The sequence below is a fragment of the Cuculus canorus genome, chromosome 8 (assembly GCF_017976375.1).
Source record: "Cuculus canorus isolate bCucCan1 chromosome 8, bCucCan1.pri, whole genome shotgun sequence".
Classification (NCBI taxonomy): Eukaryota; Metazoa; Chordata; class Aves; order Cuculiformes; family Cuculidae; genus Cuculus; species Cuculus canorus.
Genome location: NC_071408.1, coordinates 2,173,223 through 2,191,475, shown reverse-complemented (window position 1 = coordinate 2,191,475; position 18,253 = coordinate 2,173,223). Strand labels below are relative to the sequence as shown.

The window sequence follows — 18,253 nt, the reverse complement described above, 5'->3', positions numbered from 1 at the left end:
GAAAAAGTGCTATATTTGCTATGCAGTTGTGCATAGCCACTAGTTAAATCTTTCTTTTGTAGAATGACATTCACACAATGCCATTATATCTTTAAAATTAAAGAAAATTATAGTATATGACCGCTTAGAGTTCTAAGTGCGCCCCCTTGCATAGTCACACGTTGCCTACGGGCTCCCAAGATTGGGCACTTGTTTCGGTTCTTGGCCCTTGTTCTTCAGTAGGCAGTTGTCACTGTTGCCAAAGTTTTCAGTTTTAATACCATCATAAATTTTCTTCTGTGAGTTCTGTTCTGTGTGTGGTACATGTGTCTTGACCCAAGAACAGCTTTATTGGGTTAGGCCAAAGGCCCACTCAGCTTCGTATGCACTAGAATGGGCCTAAAGAAGGTATGAGCGGGACTAGTCTTCTTGTGATATTCCTCTTTCAAACAGTATGGATCAGATTTGGTGTTCTCTTTCTGCAGAATAAATAGTTCTTTATTCTGAGGCTGCCGCTTGCTAGTGCTGGGTGGTACCAGGTGTAACAGTGAATAGTGGATTCTCGTTCCCTTTCTTTGTGCCGTGTGCAATCTTAAAATCTTATAATGGCACTGCAGTGTTTGCAGGCTGAGAAGTGCTGGTCTGTTCACTTGTTCCAGGTACAGAAGCTGCTACATACCTTCAGCCCCTCTCGCTGTCCTTTGGCATACCTTTTCCTGCTCTGTTATATCCCACATAGAAGTTCCATAACAAAATAGCAGTGTTTTGTTTAGTCTTTCACCACTGCTTTTAACACTGAGTTTGATTGCAGTAAATCGCATCTTTTTCTGAAGTAAGTGATTAGGACTGTTTCTGAGGAGAGAAATTCAGCTTGACATGGCTTTTGATCTTCCTAGATAAACCTTTTTCTTATTACACTTAGTAAGTCAGTGTTCTTTGTGAGGAGAAACAAGCAAGAAAGAAAAAAAGATATTGGAAGAAGGCTTTGAACCGTTCTGTTGGGTCTCTTAGTAGATTGGACTGGAAATTAGAAATAAAAAATTGCTTTGAAAGAACTTCGAAAGCTTTGCGGTAAGTGAAGATATCTTTGTAGTCATCGCTTGTTTCAGTCGGCTCCTGCTGTGGTCACTAAAACGGGAAGAAATGTAGCAGAGTGGTTTTATATTAAATGCATTGTATGCAACTACTTTTTTAGCAGCTGATTGCCTGTGAGAGTTTAGTTTCTTCCATAGTATTGGTTACTATTAAGAATCATTTAATTTCTACACAGTTTCATGGTAAATCTGTTTTTAACTTTGTTTCGTAGGTTTTCACTGACCTTGATTGATACCTTGGACACTCTTGTGGTAGGTGTAATCTATTAGTATACTTTGATAAAACAAAACTACAGATTTCTGCTGTTCAGACTTAATTTTAGATTTCAAGTTTGTTGAATTATATATAAAAATACTAATCTTTCTTCACCTTCCATCTCTAGCCACCTGTTCAAAGTGGCTTTTATTGTAAGAACTTCCATGTTGGGGATGTTTGGAGTTTGTTGCAAAAAGAATGCTAGAACAATTCCTTTGCATTTCGTTGATGCTTTGTTATCTTGCTTTTCTTGGGCTCTGACTTAACAACAAATGCATGAGTTTGCTTCCCATTATAGTCTAAAGCTGCACGCTGACTTAGGAGATGAAAATCTCTTAATACCTGCTGATTATTTGTGTTCTGTGGATAAATTTGCACTTAAATATATGTTAAAAAAGGCAACCCTGGACACATGCGCCATGAAATGTTGCCTTACTTATATTCCATCTCTTATTAAAATACTCCTATCACTAATAAACTGCTTTTTGTTAGCTTTCAATCCCTTTGACGCATTTGGTCATCATAAACTAGAGTTTGGAAATTGGGAATTTTTTGCACTTCAGCTAACAAATTGGATAAAATAAAAGGATTCCTAAAGAGTGATTGAACTAGAGGAGCGTGAAAGAAAATCTGTAAGAAATGCCCAAGCTGAATGCGCAAGGAGAAAACTGTTGGGAGGAGGAAGAGTGCTAGGATGATTCGCTGAACTTAGGCTGTGGCTAAGGCGTATCTCTTTTAATTCATTGCACTTGTATTTCCACACCTGAGTGTGACTGTATTGGAACCTAAACGCCCGGTTATATTTGTATTCCAGGTGTTAAATAAAACCAAAGAGTTTGAAGAGGCTGTAAAAAAAGTAATAAAGGATGTTAATTTAGATAACGACATAGTTGTATCTGTCTTTGAAACCAACATAAGAGTCCTTGGGTAAGTAACTTTCATGTTTTCAAAACTCTCAAAAATGTGATTTTTTAGCTAAATGTCCTTAAGGCGTATCTTTCTGTGCTGTTTCACCTTGTTTAAAACACTTGTGCCTTTGTCAGTTAGCATAGCTCGACACCCGCCCTGAGAAAGATTTTAAAATGCTAGGCAGGAATCGATGCAGCGGTACTGAATCAAACTGACCCCATCTCACTGCTGCAGATGTAGCTGTTTTGATTAAAAAAAAAATCACACATGCTGAGGCAGCGGTGGGTTTTTTTTAGTAGAAACAGTCTTGGAGATTACACTGTTCAATACTTGATTTAACAGATGGAATATTTCAGTACTTCAGGATTATTTCAGGTCGGAAGGGACCTCTGGGTGTCTCTAGTCCTACTTGCAGCTCAGAGCAGGATCAGATCAGGTTAGTTTTAACCTGTGACATGCAGTGTTAAAGGTGTTGGTTGTTATTCTTGACTAACTATATTGATGAAACGGTGATTCAACTGTAGGACTGAATCCTGAACAATAAGAACTGCTTCCATAATGCTGACAGCATCCCTCAATTGTAACATCTGCTCAGCATTTCGGAAAATTAGGGTCATGTGAAGATAGAATATTTACTTATACAGTCGTTGAAATCGTAGACGTTGCTGTTGACATGAATCTTCCTATTGAGATGTGGATAATTTTTCTTCTGTTTAGCGGTCTCCTGGGTGGGCATTCGGTGGCGATTATGCTGAAAGAAAAAGGTGAATATATGCAGTGGTACAACGGTGAACTTCTGCACATGGCAAAGGAACTAGGCTACAAGCTTTTGCCTGCTTTTAACACCACTAGTGGTCTCCCTTATCCAAGAGTAAGTCCTCTGATTCCTGCAATTCAGAATTGCTTCTGTAAGCAAAGTTTTTATTGTTTTGTTTGTATCTAGGTTTCTAAATTCACTTGTGTATTTATTAAGTGTACGGAAAAGCAAAAGCTGAGAAATTGTTCATTTGTAATGCATGCTGCCTCGTATTTTAAAATACAGTTTTAGATTCTCAGAATCTCTAAATTTCCAGCTCCGAAAACTCTTTAAGTTTACATTGCTGTGGGTTGATAGGAATGTCCTCAAATCACTGCCCGCCGATTTCTTGTTCCCTGCCGCTATAGCACCACCAAGCAGCAGAGGAGGGTAATTCTTGTTTTGGCACTTATCTTTCACCAAGACAGTGACAGAGCAACTTGCAAGAACTTGTGAATTTAGCACAAAACAGATAAATCTTCATGGTCTACATCCAAATTTTTAAGACGGCAGAGGTAGCTGTAATTTAAAAATATTCACTTAATATTAAAACCTCCATCAGATTTGAACAATGCATAGTACATATTTGAATGACAGAAAACTACTTCCCATGAATGTCACCCGCTGAGTTTGAGAGACGTGGCTTTGACTTGAAATATTCCCATATATTAAATATTTAGGCTCACAAAATCAGCTTTTATTCTGGTGCAAATATCTAATTCAAAACGTTCTGAGTTTAACAATCTTCTGCTGAGGGCTCCTCTCCAAAGTGCAGGAAGTTTTGTTCCTGGTTCTAAAGCGGGTTCATATAGAAGCTGTACTACTTAGTACTTACTACTACTCTGCAGCCAGGAGTAGTAAGAGATTTACATTTTAGATTTTAATTTCTGTAGCGTTTGTGGTATTCTGAGTTTCTGATTTGCAGATAAATTGCTAGAATTAGTTTTTTAGGGTCGTATTCTTTTATTCAAATGTCCAGTGAACCGGGCAAGAAGTAATTGGTCCGATCCTGGGTTTGTATAGTTGAGTATTTTGGGTACTTCTGGATAATTCTGTGCATGCTTGAGTTGATGGTATGTGGTAAAGCAGAACAAAACTAAAGAAGGAGGGGTTTTTCCTGCCTTTGGAAACAGCGTAAATTATGCAGTTGCTGTACAGACCTATCATAAGAGCGTAAAGTCTTTCAGCTAGTAAAAATAAAGATGATAACCTCTATTTTTCTCTAGGTTAACTTAAAATTTGGTGTAAGACACCCAGAAGCACGAACAGGAACAGAAACTGATACCTGTACAGCCTGTGCAGGTACCTTGATCCTCGAGTTTGCAGCTTTAAGCCGATTCACAGGAACATCTATATTTGAGGTTTGCTTTTCATGATATCTTGTTTTTGAGGATTAAGTGTTCATTAGTGTTGTGCTACATTTCTCTAGTTTTGGAAAAATAATGTTGAGTTGATCAGGTGGGTGCACATCTCGGCTGTTCTGCACAAGAAGTTTGTGTGTGCGTGTGTTCAGATTGTTGTGTTTGTGGGCTTTTTTCTAAAAGTTTTTATTTAATTTAATACTTCCTGTCTACAGGAAGTAAATTTGCTTGAACATGGTTACACTAATAGAGAAGTAAACAAATATACTGAAATCTGGCTAAAGGATAATAGTTGCGTTGTTTTGGGGCAGAGGGAGTGAGGACTAGAAAGAAGAAAAACGAGCCACATGTTCCTTAAATTGCAGCTTGAAAAAAGGCAAAAGGAAAACCAGTGTTACTCATACAGTCCCACTGAAGTTGTGCAAGACTTATCTAAGGGTATATTGTCAGCAAGAAGCTAAATGGAAGTGGTTTTGAGTATTTCTTTGATACGATAAAAAAAAAAAATGCTGCTTTTTCCAGATTGGAATTTTTTTAAGTCTTTCAGTATGGATCGAGTCTCCTGTTTAGTTTCATGAAACCGAGCAGGAGCGTTACTGGGCCTGTGTTCAGTATTTTGGTAAAACTTGTCCCTCTAAAATCCTGTGTACGTGTATGGCAGTTGAGCCATTCGTGTTGGGTAGGTTGTTACCTTCAAGTTACTTTTTGTGTATATGAAGAATGCATAGAGCTCATGCAATACTGAAAAGAGGCTGCTGCTTTACCTTGAAAAGATGCAGCAATTTTAATTTTAAGGCTATTATATTATTTTTCCTTTTAGATTAGGATATACTAGCTTGTCTGTGTACACAATCTTAAAGTAGGAAGTCTGTGCAGAAGGACACCTGACTTGCCTAAGCCCATACAAGCCCTGTTCTCTCTAATCAGCACCAGAATAACTATTTCTATAAAATGTGGACTGAACATCGTACTACTTAAGTGTATGTAATGCAATACTGAGTTTTATAATTGTTAGATGTGAAATGTGACTTCATAGCATCTTAATTTCAGTAGAGAAAAGAATAACAGTCTTTATCTGTGCTTCGCTATGATTTCCTCTAATGAGTGCTTTTGTTGTTGCAGGAATATGCACGGAAAGCGCTTGATTTTATTTGGGAGAAGAGACAGCGCAGCAGCAATTTAGTGGGTGTTACTATTAATATTCATACTGGAGACTGGGTCCGCAAAGGTGTGTGATGTTCTGACTCTGGATCGGTGACTACGAGTGGTTGGGGGCAAGAAAAAAATCTTGACGCTTTCTCGCCCTCCTTTTTATCTAGAATACTGTAAAATATTAATGAGGTGGACAAGTGGAGTTACCTCCGTTCAGTGCTGGAGAAACCTGTAACAACGAAACCTGGCATTGCTCTGAAGGGTTTTTTGATAGAGAAACTAGTTTTATTCATTGCAAAGAAAGTGTTCTCTGATTCACTTTAATACTGAGATCAGAGTGCCTTGGGATAAATGTTCAGATATTCTACTATAAATACACGGGAAAAATATGAATAGGACTGTGGTTGTATATGGCAGCCAGGAGAAATATTTTTGTTTGAGGAAAGTGAAACGACTGGTGTGTCTGTTCATATTGCTGTGTGCACTGGTATCGCAAAGCCTTTAGTGTAGCCATACAATATTGTGTCTCTGCAACCACCTGTGCCTTAATTCTAGCACTAGGAGGCTTTTTCTTTTACTGAAAGAGCCTTTAAAGTCTAAATGAAACCATGTGAAAATATCCCTACAGCTACTTAAAGTAAAACTTCCTTTTCATTTTCTGGGCTTTCTAGATAGCGGAGTTGGAGCAGGAATAGATTCGTATTATGAATATTTATTAAAAGCCTACGTCTTGCTGGGAGATGACAGTTTCCTGGAAAGATTTAACACGGTAAGTTTACACCTTGCTCAGGTCTGTGCGTTCTGTAAGACAAATTAAAGACTAATTGTGTTGTCAGTCAGCTGTTAGCGTAAGCAGCCTATGGAGAGATCTTCAGCAGGGTTTCTGTGGCTTTTGGTGTGCCTGGTGCCTGCTCTTTTACTGTGAGTTCTTGCTGGTCTTGGGTGAACTGTCACTTGAGCAGCTACTTTAACCTCATTTTTTGGACCTCCATCTTCTGGACGTTTTTCTGTGCTTCCAGTAGAGGAGAAGCTGTATTTCAGGATCACCTTGGAAAGTCTAATACTGCAGATGTTTCTGTAAAACACCATAAAAGCCTCTTGGTACAAGCCGTAGTACAACTTCTTTCTGTCCTGGAACAACAAAAAAGATGAAAATCAAAGTCTGGATCCTGCATCGCACTGCAGATTCTAAGGCGCAGTGTACATTGAAGTATACTTCCAAGCTGAAAACTCGCTTAGATTACTGAATTCGTAAGACTATTAAGCAGCTTTGTCAGCATCGGTATTCTTCATAAGTTTATTCTTTCTTTTGAAAATAGCAATATCCAGTAAAAACACTTCATATCATAAAATGATTTTATATCACAGCATGATTTTGCATCGTAAGCAGTATTAAAATTGGACTAAATCAGCATCTAAAGGTCTGTTGCGGGACTTTAAGTGCAATGTTTACTTCATAATCCTAGCTTGCAGCCACCTTTATTATATTTTGCCTCAGTTATGTCTATTAACCGTTTCCTATCAGTTTGCTTATGATTGGATGTTCTGTGCTTCAGAAAACAAGGCAGGCAGCTATCTCGGGGAGTGTAGACTTGGAAGTCAGCCACTTGGCAAGTAGGCTTTAAAGTTCTTCTGAGCCATCGAGTCCAGCTGCTTTGTGGGGTTTTTTATACCTCCTTTTCCCCTTCTCCTCCCGAGATGTATTTACTTTAGAATCCTCTTGTTCAGAGAAAGCAGTTTCAGCTTTATTTAGCGTTTGCTTAAAGATTCAGCCAAAACAAATATGCCTTAATTGTGAGAGTTAGTTGTTTGTCACATGGCTGCTGAAAATACTTCTGTTTGTATGTCTTTTCCACCCTAATGATTCCATGATACTGTTGCCTGGAAAAAGTGATGTGTATCACATGTGATACCATGGAACTTTGCACTATTTACTGCACTACTTCTTAGTCTGCAGAACTAGAAACAACTTTGCCAAATCTAATGATTTAGAGTGTAGTGCTGGTTCTTCCGTTGAAGTAAAATGCCACAGTCGGGTGATCTATATCTGTTTTGTAAAATGTATTGATAATATAAACTCATGATGTTTCTGACGTTTGTCAGCACTACGATGCCATAATGAGATACATTAGCCAACCACCTCTTCTTCTTGATGTTCATATTCATAAACCAATGCTAAATGCTAGGACCTGGATGGATTCTTTGCTAGCGTTCTTCCCTGGATTGCAGGTAAGGCTTAAAACAGATGCAGAAGATTTTTAATAACAAGTAAATTATTGAATAGACAGGGTATATGATTGACGAGTTGAGCTTGGTAATTTGATTTTTCAAAAAGACTGAAGGAGGATTTCTGTGCTTGCCCCTCCTGTCGCTTCAGTGCGATGATGCAAGTTAACGTGCGGAGTTCTGACCGTGTCAAGAAAAGCATGTCTGAATGATTTTGCTTCTTTCCCCCCAGTCTTGAAAACACTCGAGCTGCCTTTGTAATGGTCTAGTGCAAAATTTTCTAGCTTGTGTGCCATTTGCCTCTTTAAGACAGACTAAATCACATTCCCACCACTGTTCTCTGTAATGAGATCGTTTTTCTGCATAGACAATAATCTTAATGAGCTCACTGCTTTTGCTTAAAAAGCTCCTGTGGAATATCTGTGGCTTACATTGAAAGTGGGTAAGACTTGGGGAATGTATCTGCTGGAAATGCAGAAACGGGTCTGTAGCTTTAAACGAACACAGTATACTTAGCTTTGAATGTTATTTCTATGCGTGATGAATTAGTGTTAATCTTATTATTGAATTTTAGGTGTTGAAGGGCGATATTAGACCTGCTATTGAAACCCATGAGATGCTGTATCAGGTTATAAAAAAGCATAACTTTCTTCCAGAGGTAAGCCAGTAATTTTTTTGTTGTGTAAAGTGATTCTTAGATCAATTTGAGCAGTCTCAGATACCCTTATGAAAAAACAGTAGATGTGTGTCGTTAAAACCAAAGGCTCATTTCCGCAGCATTCTTACGTGGTTTACAGTTCTGCATGTACAACAACAGTGTTGGATGTGAAATGTTTTTCCTTCAGTTATGCTGTAATTAAAACAATAATGGGAAGCTGCTGCTATTAATAATGCTTAGGCTTTATATTTCAGCCTTTCAAAGTTGACCTTGACTCATTTCAGTATGCAAAACTTGTATGAGCACCTGGAGTAGTAGCTGCTTAGTAATGTAATGCGTTAATGCTAAGATCATGGTCATCTTTATTAATTTATTCCCACGGAGGGAAACTCAAGCCTGAATTGTTCTGACAGAACATTCTGAAATTTTGCATTAAGTCCTTGAAAGCTGGTACACAAACTTCTCTGTAGTTTTTGCAAGTGCAGTCTTTGAGCAAATTAATTCTGCACACAAAAGCTGTTTAGCTGCGTCTTTAATCTGCGATGACCCAGAATACATGAGAAAGCTTCTGACTCCATTTTTAATTTCGACTTTCCTCTGGTGTAAGCTTATTTCTGTTAGAGAACATTTTAATTAATGTCGCATTCACCTGATGTAGAAATTAAGACAAAAGAATGCTCTCTAAGCACTGGCATAGTTTTTTGAGTGCTTTTAAAATGGTGTGATTTGGCTCCTTAGGGGTTTTTGGATTGTTTTCTGTTCTTTGTACTTAAAAAGGAATCTTTGAAAGCTCAGTTAGCTGCATGTAAGCCAATACGCCATCCGCTTTAGCGAAAACTTATTTTAAATCCTAGTGTGAACTAGAAGTGAACGTAAGCCATCACAGAAGTGGCTTTTGCCAGTGCAACTTAAGAGTGAATACATAGACTAGGAAATTTTTCGATAACTGACTTGCAGTCTGTGGTATTTCTTGCGTTAGAAACAGCTGCCACCAGTCTGTCAGTCTGAAACGACAGTTCAATGTGCTGGAGGTGTCAGGCAGTCGGTAGGTCTGCAAAAATGATTTTTGTCAAAGCTCTGGTTGTCACTGTGTAGCAGCCCGTCACGAGGCTCCCGCGGCTGGATTGCAGCAGCAGCTGGGTGCTCGTGCTGGTGGAGCTCGTGCTGCCTCCTGCCTCTGCAGCACAAGTTCTCAGCTGGCATCTCTCGCCAGAACTCCACTTGCTGGATGCTCGTGGAGAAGCAAGTGGAGGCTGGACTCCTGCCTGAACCCAAGCTTAAAAATCATACTAAGTGGGCAGGAGCACTGGTTTAGCTTTTGATGTGCCAACTGGACAGATATTCATAGAATCATAAAATGGTTTGGGTTGGAAAGGACCTTAAAGATCATCCAGTTCCAACCCCCCTGCCATGGGCAGGGACACCTCCCACTGGCTCAGGCTGCCCAAGGCCCATCCAACCTGGCCTGGAACCCCTCCAGGGATGGGGCAGCCACAGCTTCCCTGGGCAACCTGGGCCAGGGCCTCACCATCCTCATGGTGAAGAAATTCCTCCTTGTGTCCAGTCTAAATCTGCCCCTCTCCAGTTTGTCCCCATTGCCCCTCGTCCTATCCCCACAAGCCTTTCTAAACAGTCCCTCTCCAGCTTTCTTGTAGCCCCTTCAGGTACTGGAAGGTCGCTCTAAGGTCTCCCTGGAGCCCTCTCTTCTCTAAGCTGAACAACCCCAACTCTCTTCTTGTAGCATCCTAAGGGTGATGCTGGGCCTTCACTCCTCCACTGCTGTGTACTTTCTCTGTTACAATACACTTAGCATAGGCTTCAAAATTACAGTTAACGTAGGCTTCAAAATGAACCTGTGTTTGGTTTTCTTTCTTGCGTTTATTTTTGTCTGTTCTTTCTCTTCCTCAGGCATTCACAACAGACTTTAGAGTTCACTGGGCTCAGCATCCTTTAAGGCCTGAATTTGCTGAAAGCACTTACTTCTTGTATAAGGTAAGATCTCTTTCATTCCTCTGACTTGCAGTCATTTTGTCTAGCACCAAGAATTTTATTGGTGTTTTATTTCAATATCAAATGACTGGGAGATACAGTTATTTTGTCTGCTGGAGCCAGTTCTTTCATAATCAAGATGAAAGTATTGATTCGCAAAAACTGTTCAAGGAATTTTGGTTTATATGCGTCCAATTAGAAAACTGTTAAGCGACAAAGGCCCACGTTTTTGAAGATGTTCACTTCACCTTACAAAGAAGAGCAATGCCTAAATATCTTCCATTTCTGTATTTCCAAGAGCTTATCTGCATATCGATAAAAGGCCATGCAGCGGGCTCTTAGAAGTCTCTTGTGACTGTTTAACACTATCAATAAACTAGACTTTACTGGTGCCTGAGAAGATATGGAATCAATAAATTAGCATTAGGAAAATGAAAGCTGCTAATTATACAGTAAGTCTGAGTGCTCCTCTATGTTTGCATTTGGGTTTTGTTTTTCTTCTGTAGGCTACTGGGGACCCTTATTATCTAGAAGTAGGAAAAACACTCATTGAAAACTTGAACAAGTATGCAAGAGTACCTTGTGGGTTTGCTGCAATGAAGGATGTTCGTACGGGGAGTCATGAAGACAGGTAAAAGTTCTTGATGAGTTTTCTTTTTTCATAAAAAGATTATAGAAAAAATGTAATTAGCCTGTTTATATAATTGAATTAATTGGCCTGTGAGTAGCTGTCTGTCTTCAGTTTGATAACCAAGGCTTAAATTACCCATTTGTCGTAGAGTTTAAACTATTCCGGTAGTTTCATTGTTTGTTATGGAAAAATATATTTAGTTTAATAACGTTTCATTTGTCTCAGAGCGATAGATGAATTGGTTTTGAACAAAATATACCTCAAATCTGGAAGTGTAAGAGGTTTATTTGTTCTTCCTATGATGCTGATTTGTACTGAACATGCTGAATCATTTCCCTCCAAACATAGTTTCTTCCAAGTGGAAGGAATGGTAATGGAATTAAATTCAACAATAATAGTCATGAAGTCTTTGGACATGGAGCCATAAGAGTATTTGTTTTACTGATATTGTAGGAAAAAAGGGGGCCTTCCTAAAGGTCGTCTGTTTTTTTTCTGTAGAATGGACTCTTTCTTTCTGGCCGAGATGTTTAAATATCTTTACCTGCTGTTTGCTGATAAGGAAGACATGATTTTTGACATCGAAGATTATATCTTCACTACAGAAGCTCATCTGCTACCACTTTGGCTTTCCACTACGAACCAAACCATCTCTAAAAAAAACACAGTAAGTAACAGCTCAAACTTAAATCAGTTTTAGTGGCACATTAAAGCGGTTCCTTTCTTATGAGAGGAAATGGAGGAAAAATCACAGTTTCAGGCAGCACACCAATTTTAACACTTCATTTAATATGAACTATTTCATCATATTAATAGTGACAGTCACATGAATATGAATAATGTTGCCATTACTGAACTCTGCACTGCTGAATCTTAAGAAAAAAGCTGTGGAATACTGGCAATATTTAAAAATAAAATCACTCTTCATCTCTGTATAAATTTGCAAATAACGCACTAAGATATTTTTATCTTCATCTTTATTTTCTGTTATTTTTTTCTAGAATATTTGCAACAACATGCCCAAGTTTCTGTTGCTTATTTTATTACCTGAACCCTAGCCAAACTTTGAAAGGATTTTTTGAGCCTGCTACAAAGTTAGTTTGAGCTACGGCTGTAGCTTTTGGGTTAGTTAATTGTTTTAGTCCATCCAATGGGCATCTATTGTGTAAATGTGAGAACATATATGGGTTTATGAATTACAGAACCTTCCAAAATAACCTATCGTAATACAACGGCGCTGTGAAGCATTATAACTACTTCTCTCTCTTTTGTTTTTCTGCTCAATAAGACGACTTGATTAATCTTTAAAGCAGCAAAACTGCTGTCAAGCAACAGAAATGCATGAGAAAGGGAACAGAGATTTGTCTGGGGCATCAGAGATGTGAATTCTCTTATGTTAGTGTGCCTCTATTTTTATCTTTTACTGTGTGTTTTACAATAATGCCTGGCTCTGAGGAAAGCACTCATGTTCATACAATTATAGCTGATGGCAAGGGCGGGCCTGACACATGGAGCTCTCTTGAGAATAACAAATGTTAATAAAAGGCCAATAAAGATGATAGAGGAAATTGTTCAAATGCAGTTTTCTTAAGCTCTTTAAGTCAAAGTTGCTAACGTGCATAATGCGAACCAGAAAGATCCACTGGAAATGGTGTCAACAAAATGCGTTAAACAGCTAAAAGGCTGTGAAGATGTGTGTTACACTCCTAAGAAATTTAGCTGGTGGGGAAAAATTCTAAGAAAAAATGGAATGTGTAAATTATTTTTAATGTAAACACAGTGCTACTAAGCCAAAATGTCTGAGATAATTGGTAGTAGCAACACAACATCCTGTTGGTATTTAATCTCATAAACAGAAAGGTTCGTGCCTTACTGTGCTGATGATCGCAGTAGTGCTTGCAAGACCTTCTTTAAGTGACGTGACTACTGTTTGTCGTACTAAGAGCATAAATACTCTGAAGTGTTTACTCCAGTAAACTAATAGCCTGTTAGGTCTTGGTTTTTTTGGCAGCCTTTAAATACTTGATTTTTAGTTAGCTAATACGTTGCAAACAGGGTTGGGCTTTTCTTTTTTTCTTTGCAAGTACATAAATACTTCATTAATTTTTATAGGTGAGAAAATTAACTTGCTGGTTATCCGACCAGTTATTTGTAAAGCTAAGAACAAACTAAATGTGGCTGCAGATCACCATACATGTTCCACATGGTTTCACGTGTTACAAAACAGCTATTTGTGCATTTCTAGAAATCGTGGATAAAAGTTTGATAAGTTACAAATTAGAACCGGTGTATTTATCCATCCATCAGAAAGGGGTTGTAGTGCACTGGTTACCCTTTACTATTACAAGGGGTGGCACAGAAGAGTGATGTCTTCTTCAAGCCTGGCATCTGTGTGGTTGCAGGACATTTGTTGGGTTGAGCTGCTCTGTGTCCTGAGATTACTTAAGGATAAGTCTATGTGTCAGTTGTCTTGGTATAGAAATATAACCTGCATTTTTAAGAGGTGATCTGTGTCTTTCCTTCTAGACTACAGAATACACAGAGCTGGATGACAGCAACTTTGACTGGACCTGTCCGAACACCCAGATTCTTTTCCCAAATGACCCTATGTTTGCTCAAAGTATTCGTGAACCTTTGAAAAATGTGGTGGATAAAAGCTGTCCGAGGGGCATTTCCAGAGCGTAAGATGAATGTTTTCTGTCTTTTGTTAGAGCAGGAGTGATGGGAATAGAGTCTGTTATGCGTGGAAGGAGAAATATTGGGTCTGTTATGCATGGAAGGTGTCATTGGAGCTTGTTGAGCCCGAGTTTGGACTCCTTTTGGAATGGATAGCCTACCTACAGGAAAAATCAGTTACCTTTTTTCTGGCATCATCAGCAAGATTTAGTCCATTTCCAGTAGGAGTTAGTGAGTCTTTCAGAGGAAGAGGAGGTTAATGAGCCACGTACTCCAAGGGAGCATGGTAGTGCAGGTATTACAGGAAATCATCCTACCATACATAACTCCACCTATTTTGAAGAATTTAGAATGATCTGCTAAAGCTGAGGAAGCTTATCCTTCTGACTGCCTCTGAAACTTACACTTAACGAGTAAAACCGAGCAGAAACTGTATGAGGAGCACTGTTTTCAGGCAGCCTTACAATGACACGGACTGCTTAGAAATGAGAGATAGCTTATGGCAGTTCTGTTATCAACGTTGTGTGTGCTTTTTGCACTACAAAATTATTGATAATATCATCAACTTCTAAAAAAGATAGTTTGCAAAGCTGCACTCCAGTGAAGCTTGTACTCAATGTTATACCAAAGAATTCTAATCTTGCAGTGGTAGAGATAGCATGAGAGTTATGTCTCAAGAATAAGTTGGTTTTTTAAAGCTTTGATCTATAATATCTTTTGGCAGAGAAGAGAATCTGGGAAGTGGACCAAAACCACCATTGAGAGCCAGAGATTTCATGGCCAGTAATCCTGAACACCTGGAGATACTGAAGAAGATGGGAGTCAGTTTGATCCATCTGAAAGATGGAAGAGTACAGTTAGTTCAGCACGCGGTACAAGTAAGACCTGACAGTACTTTTCCTGTAATCTTTTTTAGCAATATGCTACTAGCAGCGATATTTGACACTTAGAGGTTCGGGAGGGACAGCCGAACTGTGGGAGGGGCACATGAGCTGAATATGTACCTATATTTATCAAGGTGATGCTTGTTTAGTATTTTGCCTCAGCGATGCTTCTAGACCAATATTCCATGGGATTAGATGGAGGTTGTTTATGTCCAAGTGATGCAGTTAACAGCATCTTATCTAAAAATATTACTTTTCAGTGTGAGATATTCCTGTTTGTCTAGGAGGTGTCTGTGTTCATGTAGTCTTCAGTGTGGTGGAGATGCTAATAGTTAAATTCCTTATTTGAAGTGAAGTGCCAGTGAGCATCCACTCTGTATTTTAAAAACTTTGTAGGAGTTCTCCCAGCAAACCTAATTTCGGTTCTGTTTGTTTCCAAGTTTCTCAAACATTTAAGAAGAAACCGTTTATCGTTCCTTTACTCCTCAGGCAGCAAGTTCACTCGATGCTGAAGATGGTTTGCGGTTCATGCAGGAAATGATTGAACTCTCCAGTCAGCAACAGAAAGAGCAGCAACTACCTCCTCGTGCTGTTCAGATTGTTTCCCACCCGTTCTTCGGCAGGGTGGTCTTGACTGCTGGACCAGCGCAGTTTGGGATGGATTTATCCAAACACAAAGCAGGGGTATGTAAGATGTGTATGAGCTCTCTTCCTAGCTTTCTGCTACTTTCCTTATTGTGTAAGCCTAAATTTTACAAGCACTGGTACTATTTCAGGATGGTGGGCTAGAGGGTGATCAGTTAATTACAGTGGTTCAAATGACAGGGCGCAGCGATGACAGAATGACAGCAGTGACAGTCTTTTAGATAAGTGGTTTATCTGTCTGTGGCCTGAGCTCTGCTCCTGAGTCATCAGTCATGATTTGGGATTTAAAACGCATACGTGCTATGATTTTTGAAACAAATTTATATAATCTGCAGTGCATGTATAAACCTTCCCTTAAATTAATGTTTCTTTCCAGCCGTGAATTTGCAGAAGCCCTTTTAGGGTAAGAGTAGGCTGTTCTTTCTCAAGCTGTTATAAAAATCTGTACCTAGATGGAAGAAGAAGATACCACAGAGGCAGTGGCCTCTGTTGCAGTGACTTCAACTGGGCAAGGTGCAGCCCAAAAGAGAGGTTCCAGACTAGCAGTTCACAGAAAAAAATTTTCCAGAAACAACAATTCACAGGTACAGGCAAAATGCAGTGAATATGAGAATGAGTTTTTCACTCAGTTGTTCCTCGCTTCTTAGACCTCCAGCTCCAGGGTAAGGATTGCCTGCTCTGACAGAAGACAGCGATGCATTAGATTAAGCGAAGAAATAAAAATGCCTAGGAATCTTTTGCAAGCTTGGACCTAGTGCTCTAATTCTGTTCGGTTTTGTTTCTCCAAACAGACAAGAGGATTTGTCGCAACCATTAAGCCATATAATGGATGCTCAGAGATCACTAATCCTGAGGCAGTGAAAGACAAAATTGCTCTGATGCAGAGAGGCCAGTGTATGTTTGCTGAAAAGGCACGCAACATTCAAAAAGCTGGAGCAATAGGCGGCATTGTTATTGGTAAGTTTGTGTGGATGTAACCTGTATTTACAGATTTGAAGGTACTGGAAAGCTGACAAGAAGCTGTTAAACTTTCAGAGATGACAGTACTCCGACACAGAAATTGCGCTTTCAGAAGATAAATAAATGTTTTGGTTCTGTTTGGTTCTGCATAGAAAGTGTAGCTAAAAATTTGGGATGGGTGATTGTCACTGCTCTTGTAGATTAGAAGTTGTTATTTTAAGGATTGCCAAGTGTTGAAATAGTGCAGTCTGCTGACTGTTGCAGGAGACTTGAGGTACACATGAAAAACGGTTATGAAAATGAGTACAGAAGTTGGTATCTTGCTTTTTACAACCCAGTTGCTATTTTTGGCCTGGGATCCTCTTAACTGCAGTAGAAAGCTGCTCAAAAAACCTGCTGAAGTTCAGAGTTGTAAGGCCGTTTGTCTAACAGAAGGTTTGCTTCCTTTGCCTCTCCTCTGCATCTGCCTAGATGACAACGAGGGAAGCAGTAGTGATACAGCTCCTCTCTTCCAAATGGCCGGTGATGGTAAGAATACAGATGACATCAGAATTCCCATGCTCTTCCTCTTCAACAAGGAAGGAAACATTATACTGGATGCAATCCGCGAGTATGAAGCTGTGGAGGTGCTTCTTTCTGATAAAGCGAAAGATAGAGGTAAGATCAGAGGTTATTTATACAAATTCAGCTTCTGTCTGTGCTGTGGCACGATGTTAAATGTACAGTAGTGATTTCTGTTGCTGCCCAAAGGTGCAGACATGTTAGTTGGGAGCTCTAGTTTTCTGTTTGACATTGGTGTTAGTTTTGTTCACAAGAAAGCCCTTATCTGAGACTTTTATCCGTGTTACTATCCGTTCCCCCACCCTGCGAGTTAACAGTTAAGATCCAGAAATGTTGTTCAAAAGTGAAACGTCAGTTTGACTAATGAGAAAATATAGCCTTTTGGATTCCATTTGAATCCTTTTTGTCATAATCTGCTTTGAAGTGGTGTCAGGAATAGTGTGTGTTTTCGCTATTCCTGTAAATGCCTCCCTCATCAAACTCCTTAGTGACATTCTTGGTACACAGAAGAAAAGAGACGACTGTTACAACCGTTTTGCCTATCTAAGGAGAAGTGGTCATCGTGAGAAATGAGGCTGCTGACCTCAGATGTTTTGCAGCTTTCCTTGTATAAAACTGCAAGCTAATACATTCCCAATTAAAATCTTTGCATATGGCAGAAAAATCTAGGTTTTCCTTTTGTGAACCTTCCTCATAGCACTGCTTTGTCCGAGCAGAGTATGTAGGAGCAAATTTCTCTGATAAACCTGCAACAGCGTTTTTCTGCACATTTGCAAAGCAGATCTGCTGAAAGCTACAGTCTTGTTTCCCCACAGATGCTTATAAACTCCTCCTGTTTATAACTTTGGTTAAACTGCTCTAGCAAAGTACTGAATACAAAAGATAGCACTGCGTGTGAGAATTTGTAATCCATATCTGCTTCTTCCCCCCCTCCTCGTGCTTCCCTTTGGAATCCCAGCAACAATCTTTAAAGGTAAAATGATTCCAAACTACATTATCGATAGCAGTAAGTATCCCGTGTTAAACATGGCATAATGCAGTTCAACTCCCTGCAAGTCTTGCACTGTTAGTGTCCTGCGCTAGCTGTAGACATCCAGCTCCCTGGAAATGGCGCGGTTAAGCTGTCCTACAGCTCACTTGGTGCTTGAGAGAGGTGGTGGTTGCTTTTAGAGATGTAACAAGGAAGGCTTTGACTTTAGTGCTCTCTTTAATTCACAGTTCAGTAAACTCATGAAACTGTCTGACTCCCACTTGCTTAGAAGTGGGATCCTGATGGATCTGGGAGTGTTTTAAAATCTTAACATTTAATGTTCAGTGTACGTAGTGGGTATTTGCTTAATGTTGAAGGATAGCAGCTAGCACTGACCCAGAAGTCATTATTCAAGTTCGAGGAATCTAGTCTCATTGTGTTGTTTGCCCCTGTTTAAACGTCTTCCGTCACCTCTTTTTGTAAAATATATTCCTTAATAACGTTAGGCT

The 18,253-nt window shown here is 39.3% G+C and overlaps 1 protein-coding gene across 4 annotated transcripts in view; it reads left to right on the top strand.

Annotated features, from left to right (window-relative positions):
- EDEM3 (ER degradation enhancing alpha-mannosidase like protein 3) overlaps positions 1-18,253 on the top strand; it is a 30,628-nt gene that overhangs the window by 8,472 nt on the left and 3,903 nt on the right. For 3 of the 4 annotated variants that reach the window (XM_054072958.1, XM_054072960.1, XM_054072961.1), the window contains 17 exons: positions 1,286-1,325; positions 2,144-2,256; positions 2,956-3,109; positions 4,261-4,395; positions 5,518-5,623; positions 6,219-6,316; positions 7,651-7,776; positions 8,348-8,431; positions 10,340-10,423; positions 10,927-11,051; positions 11,550-11,715; positions 13,575-13,729; positions 14,449-14,602; positions 15,098-15,292; positions 16,045-16,210; positions 16,685-16,870; positions 17,733-17,780. In XM_054072958.1, the coding sequence (XP_053928933.1) occupies positions 1,286-1,325; positions 2,144-2,256; positions 2,956-3,109; positions 4,261-4,395; positions 5,518-5,623; positions 6,219-6,316; positions 7,651-7,776; positions 8,348-8,431; positions 10,340-10,423; positions 10,927-11,051; positions 11,550-11,715; positions 13,575-13,729; positions 14,449-14,602; positions 15,098-15,292; positions 16,045-16,210; positions 16,685-16,870; positions 17,733-17,780 (2,135 nt within the window). The remainder of the gene's footprint in view (positions 1-1,285; positions 1,326-2,143; positions 2,257-2,955; positions 3,110-4,260; positions 4,396-5,517; positions 5,624-6,218; positions 6,317-7,650; positions 7,777-8,347; positions 8,432-10,339; positions 10,424-10,926; positions 11,052-11,549; positions 11,716-13,574; positions 13,730-14,448; positions 14,603-15,097; positions 15,293-16,044; positions 16,211-16,684; positions 16,871-17,732; positions 17,781-18,253) is intronic. The other variant, XM_054072959.1, reaches the window with a different exon arrangement.